We start from the raw sequence: 14,540 nt of genomic DNA, 5'->3' as shown, positions 1-14,540 counted from the left end.
ACACCAAGAATAGCTGTTTTTATTCCAATATTTTGGGACATAAATTTGCAACTTTGCATTTGGTACAAAATCAGAAATGGCATGGAGTTGATTCAATGCAAAGCCAAGGAAGATCCCCCTCCACATGCCCTTGGAAGCTCACCTTCTGTAACAATAAGACAATTCTACTTCCCATCAGCAAACACGCCTTTGTTTGGCAAGATTAAAAGGTTGTTGCTGATTCATACAAGATAATGAAATAGTTTACAAGGAACTAATGAGACTACCATTTCAGATAAAGCTCTTATGGCTTTGCAGTGGAGTTCTTGATCTCATAATCTGACTTGGCTTCCACACCTTGTTCCAGAGGTGAAAGGATAACTTAGTATACCAACCAGACTATTGATGCAGCAGGCCCAACTTTTCAGAAATTCTCGACGAGAACAACGACAAGAATGGTTACATAAAATTGCATGTCACTTACAGCCTAATGTATTTCAATGTACTGCTGCGACTACAGAAAAAAAAGCAAATTTCTTGAAAAACTCAATTATCAATATACCATGCAAAACAAAGAAAATGTAAGCATGGCACTATGCAAATGGGATATATTGCATTTTGTAAATAGTTTCTACATTCAGTAGCAATAAACAACTGAAAAGTAACTTGGCAATGTTCAGTAAATAAAGGCTAATGCATTCGTTGGATAAAAAGATACTGGGGGCATTTTGATGAATTTAAAAATCCTTATTTTAACTATCATGTTATTTCCATTTATTCACTCAAATTCTCATTGTTTTTGAATAGATATTCATCTTTGAGGGCATGACAAAATTTGGAACTTCATTTTATTTCTAATTGAAGAAGCAAATGTTTCAGTGAACATAATTAAATTTTATTGGCCACCTCAGTGCAGACAGCAGAGGCTTTTTGAAATCTGAACATGCTTATTGTTTGCCCATTTGTAATTTCTGGCAGTACCTTAGCTACAGATCAGTTGTCTGGATTTTCACAAACAGAAATGCAATTTTCTGCTAACAACTCAGATAACTTAAATACGAAAAATCTTACATCTTCGCACACTTCTCAACTTTTGATGTTATAAAATCCTATGTCACCATTTATAATGAAATTGCCTGTACAAGCTTGCCATGCTGAAATTACATGAATCAACCAGTGCTTTAACTGCAGTACCTCCATGAGTGGGAGAGAAAATTTACAGCATTTTAAGGATCACGTAGGCAATCTCCATCATAAATGTGAACAAAGGAACATAAAAAGGAAATAAGGACAACATTTCTGACTTGAAAAATGGGGACTAATTTTGTTTATTCTTTCATGTGATGTGGAAGTCACTGGCAAGGTTATTGCTCATCCCTAATTGCCCACAAGGAGGAGGTGATGGTGAGCTGCTGTCTGCTTGAATTAATGTAGTCCATCTGGTGTAGGCATATCTACAGTGCTGCTGAAAAACAAGTTCCAATATTTGACACTCTGATAGTGAAAGAACAGTGGTATAACTCCAAGTCAGGAACTGGCTTAGAGTAGAACTTGCAGGTGGTAGTACTCCCATGCATCTGCTGTCCATCCTTCTAGGAGACTGGGGTTGCAGATTTGGAAGGCTGTCAAAGCTTTGGCAAGTTGCTGCAGCACATTTTATACATGGTACACATGCTGCCACTGTGTATCATGGTGAAAGGAATGTTGAAGGTGGTAGATGGGGTGCCAATCAACTGGGCTGCTTTGTCCTGGATGGTGTTGAGCTTCTTGGATCTTGTTGGAGCTGCACTCATCCAGTCAAGTGGAGAGTATTCCATCAAACTCCCGACTTGTGCCATGCAAACTGGACAGGCTTTGGGTGTCAGGGAGTGAGATACCACAGAATTCCCAATCTCTAACCTATTCTTGTAACCACAGTATTTGAGCAGCTGATCAAGTTAAGTTTCTGGTCAATGCCCTTAGGATATTGATGGTTGGGCTGACGGGGGTCAGTGATGGTAATACCGTTGATTATCATGGGATGGTGGTTAGATTTCTCCTGGAGATACATAAGAAGAACATAAGAAATAGGATTGATAGTAGGGCATTTGGCCTCTCTAGCCTGCTCTGCCAGTCAATTAAGATTATGGCTGAACTTGTGGCCTTAACTCTATTTTCCACCTGCTGCCTATAATCCTCTACTGCCTTGTCAATCAAAAAGTTGTCTTGAATCCGCCTTGAATATATTCAATGATCCAACCTCCACTGCCCAATAGGGGAGAGAATTGCAAACACCAATGACCCTTTGAGAGAAGAAATTCCACCTCATCTCCATCTTAAATTGGAGACACCTCATTTTTGAACGATGCCTCCTCATTCTAGATTCCCTCATGACAGCGAACATCCTCTCAGCATCTACCCTATCAAGCACCCTCAGAATCTTATATGTTTCAATCAGATCACCTCTCATTCTTCTAAACTCCAATAAGTATAGGTCAAACCTGTTCAACCTTTCCTCATAACATAAACCCTTCATTCCAGGAATCAGCCAATTGAATATTTTCTGAACTGCTTCCAAGGCAAGTTTGTCCCTCCTGAAGAAAGGTCACCAAAACAGCGCACAGTACTCCAGGTGTGACCTAACCAATATCCTGTAATGAGGCGACCAGAACTGAGCACAGTACTCCAAGTGGGGTCTGACGAGGGTCTTATATAGCTGCATCATTATCCCTGGACTCCTAAACTCAATCCCTCGATTGATAAAGGCTAGCACACCATACGCCTTCTTAACCACCTCCTCCACCTGCGGGGCCGATTTTAGAGTCCTATGGACCTGGACCCCAAGATCCTTCTGATCCTCTACAGTACTAAGAGTCTTTCCCTTTATATTGTACTCCTTCATCCCATTTGACCTGCCAAAATGCCTCATGATGAAAGGTTATTGATGAAACAGCTGGAGATGTAACAAAGGATATTAGCCTGACAGGGATTGATTAAGAAGGGAACATAAAGACTGACACTAAGAGTTTCTACAGATATGTGAAGAGAAAGAGGTTAGTGAAGACAAATGTAGGTCTCCTACAGACAGAAACGGGAGAATGTATAATAGGGGACAAAGAAATGACTGAGCAACTGAATACATACTTTGGTTTTGTCTTCACAAAAGAGGATACAAATCAAATGCCAGAAATGTTGGAGAATGCAAGATTTGGTGAGAGGGAAGAACTGAGGGAGATCAATATTAGCAGAGAAATGGTACAGGGAAAATTGATGGGATTGAAGGCGGATAAATCCCCAGGGCCTGATAATCTACATTTCAGAGTACTTAAAGAAGTGGCTCTAGAAATAGTGGATGCATTATTGGTCATCTTCCAGGGTTCTATAGACTCTGGAACAGTCCCTGCAGATTGGAGGGTAGCTAATATCACTCCAATATTCAAAAAGGGAGGTAGAGAGAAAACAGGGAATTATAAACCAGTAAGCTTAACATCGGTAGTGGAGAAAATTCTCAAACCCATTATCAAGGACTTCAAAGCAGAGCATTTAGAAAGCAGTGGCAGGATCAGTCAGAGTCAGCATGGATTTATGAAGGGGAAATCATGCTTGACAAATCTGTTGCAATTCTTTAAAGATGTAACTAGTAGAGTTGACAAGGGAGAACCAGTTGATGTAGTATATTTGGACTTTCAGAAAGCGTTTGACAAAGTCCTGCACAAGAGATTATCGTGCAAGATTAAAGCGCATGGGACTGGGGGAAGTGTATTGAGATGGATAGAAAACTGGTTGGCAGAGAGGAAACAAAGAGTAAGAATTAATGGGTGCTTTTCAAATTGGCAGGCAGTAACTAGTGGGGTGCCACAGAGATCGTGCTGGGACTCCAGCTATTCACAATATATATTAATGATTTGGACGAGGGAACAAAATGTAATATCTCCAAGTTTGCAGATGACACCAAGTTGGGTGGGAGGATGAGATGGAAAGCGCATGGGACTGAGGGAAGTGTATTGAGATGGATAGAAAACTGGTTGGCAGAGAGGAAACAAAGAGTAAGAATTAATGGGTGCTTTTCAAATTGGCAGGCAGTAACTAGTGGGGTGCCATGGGGATCGTGCTGGGGCTCCAGCTATTCACAATATATATTAATGATTTGGATGAGGGAACAAAATGTAATATCTCAAAGTTTGCAGATGACACCAAGTTAGGTGGGAGGATGAACTGTGACAAGGATGCAGAGATTCTTCACAATGGTCTGCATAGGTTGGGTGAGTGGGCAAATCAAGGACAGATGCAGTATAATTTGGAAAAGTGTGAGGATATTCACTTTGGAAGCAAAAGCAAGGCGGCAGATTACTACCTGAATAGCTGTAAATTGGGAGGGGGAGTGTGCAGAGGGACCTGCGTGTCCTTGTGCACCAGTCACTGAAGGTAAGCATGTAGGTGTAGCAGGCGGTAAAGAAGGCAAATGGCATGTTGCCTTCATTGCGAGAGGTTTCGAGTACAGGAGCAGGGATGTATTGCTGCAATTATACAGGGCCTTGGTGAGGCCACACCTAGAGTATTGTGTGCAGTTTTGGTCTCCTTTTCTGAGGAAGGATGTTCTTGCTCTTGAGGGAGTGCAGCGAAGGTTTACCAGGCTGATTCCGGGACTGATGTATGAGGAGATAACTTTGATAAGGTGCTCACAAAAGGTTGCTGAAGAAGACTGGGTCACACAGAGTTGGGGGTAGGGTGTTAGCTTGGATTGGGGATTGGCTATCTGACAGGAAGCAGAGAGTCGGAATAAATGGGTGCTTTTCTGGTTGGCGGATGGTAACTAGTGGCGTGCCGCAGGGATCGGTACTGGGGCCTCAACTATTTACCATTTATATAGACGATCTGGAGGAGGGGACTGAGGGTCGGGTCACAAAGTTTGCTGACGACACAAAGATAAGTGGAAAAGTGAATCGTGTGGAGGGCGTAGAAGGTCTGCAGAGAGATTTGGACAGGCTGAGTGAGTGGGCGAGGATCTGGCAGATGGAGTATAACGTTGACAAATGCGAGGTTATTCACTTTGGAGGAAATAATAGCAAATTGGGTTATTATCTAAATGGAAAAAAATTACAACATGCTACTGTGCAAAGGGACCTGGGGGTCCTTGTGCATGAGACGCAAAAACCCAGTCTGCAGATGCAACAGGTGATCAAGAAGACAAATGGGATGTTGGCCTATATCGCAAGGGGGATAGAATATAAAAGCAGAGATGTCTTGCTGTATCTGTACAGGGCATTGGTGAGGCCGCAGCTGGAATACTGTGTGCAGTATTAGTCCCCTTATTTGCGGAAGGATATATTGGCCTTGGAGGGAGTGCAGAGAAGGTTCACCAAGTTGATACCAGAGATGAGGGGTGTTGATTATGAGGAGCGACTGAGCAGATTGGGTTTGTACTCGTTGGAATTTAGAAGGCTGAGGGGGGATCTTATAGAGACCTATAAGATAATGAAGGGACTGGATAGGGTAGAGGTGGAGAGATTCTTTCCACTTAGAAAGGAAGCTAGAACTAGAGGGCACAGCCTCAAAATAAAGGGGGGTCAGTTTAGGACAGAGTTGAGGAGGAACTTCTTCTCTCAGAGGGTGGTGAATCTCTGGAATTCTCTGCCCACTGAAGTGGTGGAGGCTACCTCGTTGAATATGTTTAAATCACGGATAGATGGATTCCTGATCAGTAAGGGAATTAGGGGTTATAGGGATCAGGCGGGTAAGTGGAACTGATCCACTTCAGATCAGCCATGATCTTATTGAATAGCGGGGCAGGCTCGAGGGGCTAGATGGCCTACTCCTGCTCCTATTTCTTATGTTCTTATGAGAGATCGATTAGGTGAGGACTATTTTCGCTGGAGTTCAGACGAATGAGGAGGGATCTCATAGAGACTTATAAAATTCTAACAGGACTAGACAGGGTAGATGCAGGGAGGATATTCCCAAAGATGGGGGAGTCCAGAACCGGGGGTCACAGTCTGAGGATTCAGGGTAGACCATTTAGGACGGAGGTGAGGAGACATTTCCTCAACCAAAGAGTGGTGAGCCTGTGGAATTCATTACCACAGGAAGTAGTTGATGCCAAAACATTGAATTTATTCAAGAGGCGGCTGGACATAGCACTTGGGGCCAATGGGATCAAAGGTTATGGGGAAAAAGCAGAGTTGGATGATTCGCCATGATTGTAATGAATGGTGGAGCAGGCTCGAAGGGCCAAATGGCCTCCTCCTATCTTCTATGTTTCTATGTAAAATCCTGCAACAACGTCTTGGGCTGAGATGATTGGCCTCCAACAATTACAACCATCTTTCTTTGTGCTGGATATAGCTACAAACAACCAATCTGCACACCTTGGCCCAATTATCCCCTGCCAGCAAAACCACCTCCCCATTTCACCTACATTTGATCTCAACTCAGAAATGTTGCAGAAGTTTAACTTGGATGTTTAATTTATACATTTCTGCAGAACATCAATTATAATATTGGATTCCATCACAGTGTCTTTAAAAGAATTAATGTTATAATAGACAGATCCCATCATCATCCAGTCTAGTAATTTAAATATCTGCACTCCTCCAATTCTGAACATCCCAAATTTTAAATTGTTCCATCAGTGGCAGCCACACCTACCCTTATCAACAGTTGCCAAGATTTTAATCTCTGGTGTTCTGTCCCCAAACATCTCCTTCCTCCTTCAAGATGCTTCTTAAAACCTACTTCTTTGACCATGCTTTGGGTCATCTGCCGCAATATGTTAAATGGTTTTGTGTCACATTTTGTTTGACAATGCTCCTGTATTGGGACAGTTTACTACCTGAAAGGTGCTATATAAATACATGGTGTTGTTAATAAATTAGATTAAGTGTTCCGTTCCATTTGTTGTGTGTAGGTCAAGAGGTGACTTAATAGAGGCATACAAGATGATCAGAGGATTAGATAGGGTGGATAGTGAGAGCCTTTTTCCTCGGATGGTGTTGGCTAGCACGAGGGGACATAGCTTTAAATTGAGGGGTGAGAGATATAGGACAGATGTTAGAGGTAGGTTCTTTACTCAGAGAGTAGTAAGGGCGTGGAATGCCCTGCCTGCAGCAGTGGTGGACTCGTCAACGTTGAGAGCGTTCAAGTGGTTATTGGATAAACATATGGATGATATTGGAAGTGTAGATTAGAGGGGCTTTAGATTGGTACCACTGGTCGGCGCAACATCGAGGGCCGAAGGGCCTGTACTGCGCTGTAATGTCCTATGTTCTATGTTACATTATAACTCAGACCAGTAACCCGATGCTGATACCAAAAGCAGCATGCAAAGCCAAAACAGATAGTATCAGACTTTTAAAAATTTCTGCAGAAGTTTGCTCAATAGATTAAAGACACTTACTGTACTTATCTCCAACACTGGAGGAATTTAAACATGGTTCCAGGATTCTACGAGATCAGAATCTCGTTATGACAATAGTTTATCAGACTCAGTCATGCTGTTTTAAATTATTAATATTCATATGTATGCACCATACCACATTATCTATCTTTCATTGCATTTATTTTCTTATTCCTTCCACTAACTTACCATTTTTTCAATTACTGTGCTATTTATCATCTTTGCAAATACACTCACACCAATCCCAGTTTTGGTGAGTGTCCCTCAGCCAGAATTACAAATCTAAATCCTCCCTTCTACAATCAAGTGCTAATGTTTATAATCTAACTGATCCAATGCGTAGCTCTAGGGGTTGTCTGAATACTGATAACCATGAGACAGCACACTTCAATGCAGAGCAATAACTTCTCAAACAGCCTCTTCAACAGCTCCTTCTGAATCTGTACAGGCCATTAAATCAACATGAACCATTACATCTGGCTATTCCTTCTTTGGTGTGGAGATGCCGGCATTGGACTGGGGTAAGCACAGTAAGAAGTCTCACAACACCAGGTTAAAGTCCAACAGGTTTATTTGGCACTACCAAATAAACCTGTGGGACTTTAACCTTGTGTTGTGAGACTTCTTACTATTCCTTCTTTTCCAATAGTTTATCTACCTGTTCCTCAGTCTGTCGTCAGGGAGAAAATGCACCATTTGAGAGCTCCAGATGAAGCTGCTTTAGTTCCCAAAATCTTCCTTGTTGGCACATGTATTTTCATGGACTCACTCCATCACCATAGGTAATGGTGTGTTGTTGCTCAGTTTTCCTCTTCTATGTCTCCGACATTGTCTCATCACAATTGACAAGAACTGTACACCTGAAGGATAAATCCTCCCAATTGCCTTATGCTCACAATGTTTTCCATCTGCAAAACCTCCTTCATTCTGGCTTAGAACTCCTCTCATTCTTTTTTATTCATTCAGGGAATGTGGACATCGCTGGCTGGGCCAACACTTATTGCCCATCCCTAATTGCCCTTAAACTTAGTGGCTTGCTAGGCCATTTAAGAGTCAACCACATTGCTGTGGGTCTAGTGTCACATGCAGGCCAGACCAGGTAAAGATGGCAGATTTCCTTCCCTAAAGGGCATTAGCAAACCAGGTGGTTTTTTTTCAACAATTGACAATCGTTTCACAATCATCATTAGACTTTTAATTCCAGAGTTATTTTCATTGAGTTCAAATTTCATCATCTGCCATAGTGAGATTCAAACCCAGAACCCAGAGCATTACCCTGGGTCCCTGGATTACTCATGATAATAGCACTCTGCCACCACCTCCCACATATCTGGAGGGGAATGGTCTTTTGGACTCTTATCATCTGGGAACTAAGCATTTATAAATTTACCTTTTCCCACTACTGTCGTGGTACATTTAGTGAAGGCAATGCCAGTTAACTGGGTTAGCAATGCAACCTGAGATTCAATTTGTTCAAGCTGTGATTCTAGATCGGTACATGAGCATTTCCATGATTGAGGATTTTGTGCGCTGAACTTCTCTCTTTGCATATCCCTGAAGAAAACAATGAAAAAGAAAAGAAATACATGAAAGTAAATATTCAAATTAAAGACATTATAACTAAACTTTAACATTGATGAGCACAAACAGCAGTCGGGCTGAGCATTAGGTGAAGTAGCTTAACTCCATTAATTCTTGCAAACAGCAAAGGGGTCTGCACTTTCGGGATTATATAGTTCCATGGCTTCAGGTCAACAACAAAATGGTGTTGGAAATCATGTGAGGAACTTCACTGTGGGGAAAGTAAGGACAGGGGCTCACATGAGGACAACAGTGGTTAGCCACGCAGGGGCGGGAGGGGACAGGCCCGGGTGGGGCAGCCCAGAAACGGGGACCCGGGGAGGGGCAGCCGAGGGATGAGGGCTGTGCAGCCGAGGGGGGCCAAGGAGGCTGAAGGCGGGGACCGGGGAGGGGCGGCCCAGAGGCCGGGGACCGGGGAGGAGCGGCCCAGAGGTCGGGGAGGGGCGGCCCAGGGGCCGGGGAGGGGCGGCCCAGGGGCCGGGGAGGGGCGGCCCAGGGGCCGGGGAGGGGCGGCCCAGGGGCCGGGGAGGGGCGGCCCAGGGGCCGGGGACCGGCGGCCCAGGGGCCGGGGAGGGGCGGCCCAGGGGCCGGGGAGGGGCGGCCCAGAGGCCGGGGAGGGGCGGCCCAGAGGCCGGGGACCGGGGAGGGGCGGCCCAGAGGCCGGGGACCGGCGGCCCAGAGGCCGGGGACCGGGGAGGGGCGGCCCAGAGGCCAGGGACCGGCGGCCCAGAGGCCGGGGACCGGGGAGGGGCGGCCCAGAGGCCGGGGACCGGGGAGGGGCGGCCCAGAGGCCGGGGACCGGCGGCCCAGAGGCCGGGGACCGGGGAGGGGCGGCCCAGAGGCCGGGGAGGGGCGGCCCAGAGGCCGGGGAGGGGCGGCCCAGAGGCCGGGGACCGGGGAGGGGCGGCCCAGAGGCCGGGGACCGGGGAGGGGCGGCCCAGAGGCCGGGGACCGGGGAGGGGCGGCCCAGAGGCCGGGGAGGGGCGGCCCAGAGGCCGGGGAGGGGCGGCCCAGAGGCCGGGGAGGGGCGGCCCAGAGGCCGGGGACCGGGGAGGGGCGGCCCAGAGGCCGGGGACCGGCGGCCCAGAGGCCGGGGACCGGGGAGGGGCGGCCCAGAGGCCGGGGACCGGGGAGGGGCGGCCCAGAGGCCGGGGACCGGGGAGGGGCGGCCCAGAGGCCGGGGACCGGGGAGGGGCGGCCCAGAGGCCGGGGACCGGGGAGGGGCGGCCCAGAGGCCGGGGACCGGGGAGGGGCGGCCCAGAGGCCGGGGACCGGGGAGGGGCGGCCCAGAGGCCGGGGACCGGGGAGGGGCGGCCCAGAGGCCGGGGACCGGGGAGGGGCGGCCCAGAGGCCGGGGACCGGGGAGGGGCGGCCCAGAGGCCGGGGACCGGGGAGGGGCGGCCCAGAGGCCGGGGACCGGGGAGGGGCGGCCCAGAGGCCGGGGACCGGGGAGGGGCGGCCCAGAGGCCGGGGACCGGGGAGGGGCGGCCCAGAGGCCGGGGACCGGGGAGGGGCGGCCCAGAGGCCGGGGACCGGGGAGGGGCGGCCCAGAGGCCGGGGACCGGGGAGGGGCGGCCCAGAGGCCGGGGACCGGGGAGGGGCGGCCCAGAGGCCGGGGACCGGGGAGGGGCGGCCCAGAGGCCGGGGACCGGCGGCCCAGAGGCCGGGGACCGGGGAGGGGCGGCCCAGAGGCCGGGGACCGGGGAGGGGCGGCCCAGAGGCCGGGGACCGGGGAGGGGCGGCCCAGAGGCCGGGGACCGGGGAGGGGCGGCCCAGAGGCCGGGGACCGGGGAGGGGCGGCCCAGAGGCCGGGGACCGGGGAGGGGCGGCCCAGAGGCCGGGGACCGGGGAGGGGCGGCCCAGAGGCCGGGGACCGGGGAGGGGCGGCCCAGAGGCCGGGGACCGGGGAGGGGCGGCCCAGAGGCCGGGGACCGGGGAGGGGCGGCCCAGAGGCCGGGGACCGGGGAGGGGCGGCCCAGAGGCCGGGGACCGGGGAGGGGCGGCCCAGAGGCCGGGGACCGGGGAGGGGCGGCCCAGAGGCCGGGGACCGGGGAGGGGCGGCCCAGAGGCCGGGGACCGGGGAGGGGCGGCCCAGAGGCCGGGGACCGGGGAGGGGCGGCCCAGAGGCCGGGGACCGGGGAGGGGCGGCCCAGAGGCCGGGGACCGGGGAGGGGCGGCCCAGAGGCCGGGGACCGGGGAGGGGCGGCCCAGAGGCCGGGGACCGGGGAGGGGCGGCCCAGAGGCCGGGGACCGGCGGCCCAGAGGCCGGGGACCGGGGAGGGGCGGCCCAGAGGCCGGGAACCGGGGAGGGGCGGCCCAGAGGCCGGGGACCGGGGAGGGGCGGCCCAGAGGCCGGGGACCGGGGAGGGGCGGCCCAGAGGCCGGGGACCGGGGAGGGGCGGCCCAGAGGCCGGGGACCGGGGAGGGGCGGCCCAGAGGCCGGGGACCGGGGAGGGGCGGCCCAGAGGCCGGGGACCGGGGAGGGGCGGCCCAGAGGCCGGGGACCGGGGAGGGGCGGCCCAGAGGCCGGGAACCGGGGAGGGGCGGCCCAGAGGCCGGGGACCGGGGAGGGGCGGCCCAGAGGCCGGGGACCGGGGAGGGGCGGCCCAGAGGCCGGCCCAGAGGCCGGGGACCGGGGAGGGGCGGCCCAGAGGCCGGGGACTGGGGAGGGGCGGCCCAGAGGCCGGGGACCGGGGAGGGGCGGCCCAGAGGCCAGGGACCGGCGGCCCAGTGGCTGGGGACCAGGAAGGGGCGGCCCAGAGGCCGGGGACCAGGGAGGGGCGGCCCAGAGGCCGGGGAGGTCCGGCACAGAGGCCGGGGACAGGGGAGGGCCGGCACAGAGGCCGGGCACAGGGGAGGGCCGGCGCAGAGGCTGGGGACCGGGGAGGGCCGGCCCAGAGGCTGGGTGGCCAACAGGTGGGAACAGGGCAGACGAGAGGTAGGGGACAGGCAGCCGACAGATGGGAGCAGGGCAGACAAGAGGTGGAGGCTGGGAGAAAGGCAGTCAAAAGGAGAGAATCGTGGGAAGGGCAGAACGGTAGGAGCCAGAGAGGACAGGGACAAGAGACAAAGGCAAGAGCCAGGTGGGGGTCGAGAGATTTGTCGGTGAAGGGCCAACCCGGGGAGGGACAGGGTCCAAGAGCAGAGAGGCACTGAGGAGAGGATTTAAAGGCAGAGGAGTGGATTTGAAGGTCAGAGGTGAGAGCAGAGTGGCAGGGTGCTGAGACTGGGGACTTGAGAGGAGATGCTGGGAAGCAGAGCATGCATGCAGTGGGTAGAGAAGAATGCAGCAATCTACCCCATGTTCAGTCATTGTAACATCAGGGGGATGAATAAGAGAGCTTTTCCCATGGTTTCTAATCCCCTTTCTACTTTGATTTTTGGCATTCCTATACCGTTTACCAACCAACAGCAGACAATACAGTTCTCTACCACAGAAAGCTGTTGGGGCCAGTTCATTAGATATGTTCAAGAGGGAGCTAGACGTGGTCCTTGTGGCTAAAGGGTCAAGGGGTATGGAGAGAAAGTGGGAGTGGGATATTGAAAGTGCATGATCAACCATGATCATGTTGAATGGTGGTGCAGGCTCGAGGGGCCGAATGGCCTTCTTCTGCACCTATTTTCAATGTTTAATACCTTCCCAGAAATCCATTCACCTCAACTTTCTCATTACGTATATTTACAAAATGAACAAAGTTGCACATCACAAAAATCATAGAAGTTACAAATTAATCAGCAAAAAAAACTAAATTTAGTTTCCTGATTCAAAAGAAGAAATGCTTTTGAAATTTGGCTTCTTGTCACTTACATGGTTTTCAAAAACTCTCCTGAATAAATGTCACTGCTTTTGGCTTGCTGCTCCAGGGTTCTAATCTCTTCCTGCAGTGAATGGATCTCATCTTCATAGGTCTGATCCAGCAATTGGTCCATGAATCCACTACTAAAATGACACAAGATTACATTATTCCAGATCTCCTCTTTAAAAGTAAACTAAGTAATGTTGGAGAATTCTGTGTAGTAGTCAGGCTTAGCTCAATGGTAGCTCTCAAAAACGAAGTCAGAAAGTTCAAGTATCATTCCAGAAGCTTCAGCACATAATGCAAATCTAACACTTCAATGCAGTACTGAAGGAGTGCTGCACTATCATACTTGCTGCCCTTTTAACAAATTGAGGCTTCCTACTGCCCTCTTGGTGAACACAAGTATGACAAGTAGCAAGTAACATTCACACCACACAGGTGCCATGCAATGACCATCTCCACTGAGAGAGGATCTAACCATCACCCCTTGATATTCAATGGCATTACCATCCCTGAATCCTCCATTGTCAGTATCCTGGGTGTTACTAAACTGGACTGGCCATATAAATAGTGCGGCTACAAGAGTTTAAAGTTTATTTATTAGGGTCACAAATAGGCTTACATTAACACTGCAATTAAGTTACTGCCGGAGTGTGGCAACCCTAGTTGCCAAACTCCGGCACCTGTTTGGGTGCACTGAGGGAGAATTTAGCATGGCCAATGCACCTAACCAGCATGTCTTTCGGACTGTGGGTAGCAACCGGAGCACCTGGAGGAAAGCCATGCAGACACAGGGACCATGTGCAGACTCCGCACAGTGACCCAAGCCAGAATCGAACCGAGGTCCTTGGCACTGTGAGGCAGCAGTGCTAACCACTGTGCCACCCTGCCGCCCAGAACAGGTCAAAGGCTAGCAATCCTGCAGGGAGTAACTTTCTCCCGACTCCCCAAAGCCTGTCCACCATCAACAAGGCTCAAGTCACAAGTATGGTAGAATATTCTCCACTTGCCTGGATGCGTGCAGCTCCAACAACACTCAAGAAGCTTGACATCATCCTAGACAAAGTAGCCCGCTTGATTGACACCCCTTCCACAAACATTCACTCTCTGCACCACCAGTACACAATTGCAGCAGTGTGTACTATCTACAAGATGCACTGCAGGAACTCACCAAAGCTCCTTAGGCAGCACCTTCCAAAGCCACAGCTCCTACCATCTAGGAGGACAAATCTAGGATTGTGTAGCAGACACATGGGAACACCACCAAGGAGAAGTTTCCCTCCAAGCCACCGATCATCCAGACTTGGAACTATATCTCCGTTCCTTCAATGTTGCTGGGTCAAAATCCTGGAACTCCCTCCCTAACAGCACTGTGGGTATACCTACACCACAAGGATCATAGTGGTTCAAGAACGCACTTCACCACCTTCTCAAGGGCACTTAAGGATAGGTAACAATTGCTGGTTTAGCCCACATCCCAAAAATGACTTTTAAAAAAAACTAGACAGAGCTTGGGACTCTCCATGCCTTGGCCAATATTTATCCCTCAATCAACATTACTGTAACCATCTTGCAGCGAGTAAACCACTTCCTGAATCTTGAAAGCTTGTCCATCATATAGAGGCACAAATTGTGTGATGGAATACTCTCCACCTGCTTGGATAAGTGCAGCTCCTTCAACACTCAAAAAGCCCAGAACCATCTAGGATAAAGCAGCCTACTTGATTGGCACCCTTTCCACCATTCTAAACATTCACTTCCTTTACCACAGGCACATGGTGGCAGCAGTAAACATCATAGAGAAGATA

General features: G+C 50.7%; 1 protein-coding gene across 3 annotated transcripts in view; it reads right to left on the bottom strand.

Moving 5' to 3' along the window:
* cenpp (centromere protein P) overlaps positions 1-14,540 on the bottom strand; it is a 282,096-nt gene that overhangs the window by 261,935 nt on the left and 5,621 nt on the right. For all 3 annotated transcript variants that reach the window (XM_078209767.1, XM_078209764.1, XM_078209765.1), the window contains exons 2-3: positions 12,741-12,872; positions 8,742-8,905 (exon numbers count right to left, since the gene is read on the bottom strand). In XM_078209767.1, coding sequence (XP_078065893.1) covers positions 8,742-8,905; positions 12,741-12,862 — 286 coding nt within the window. In that variant the 5' untranslated portion in view covers positions 12,863-12,872. The remainder of the gene's footprint in view (positions 1-8,741; positions 8,906-12,740; positions 12,873-14,540) is intronic.

The sequence above is a fragment of the Mustelus asterias genome, chromosome 3 (assembly GCF_964213995.1).
Source record: "Mustelus asterias chromosome 3, sMusAst1.hap1.1, whole genome shotgun sequence".
Classification (NCBI taxonomy): domain Eukaryota; kingdom Metazoa; phylum Chordata; class Chondrichthyes; order Carcharhiniformes; family Triakidae; genus Mustelus; species Mustelus asterias.
The sequence above is the reverse complement of the archived record's forward strand: the minus strand, read 5'-3'. Positions and strand labels throughout refer to the sequence as shown.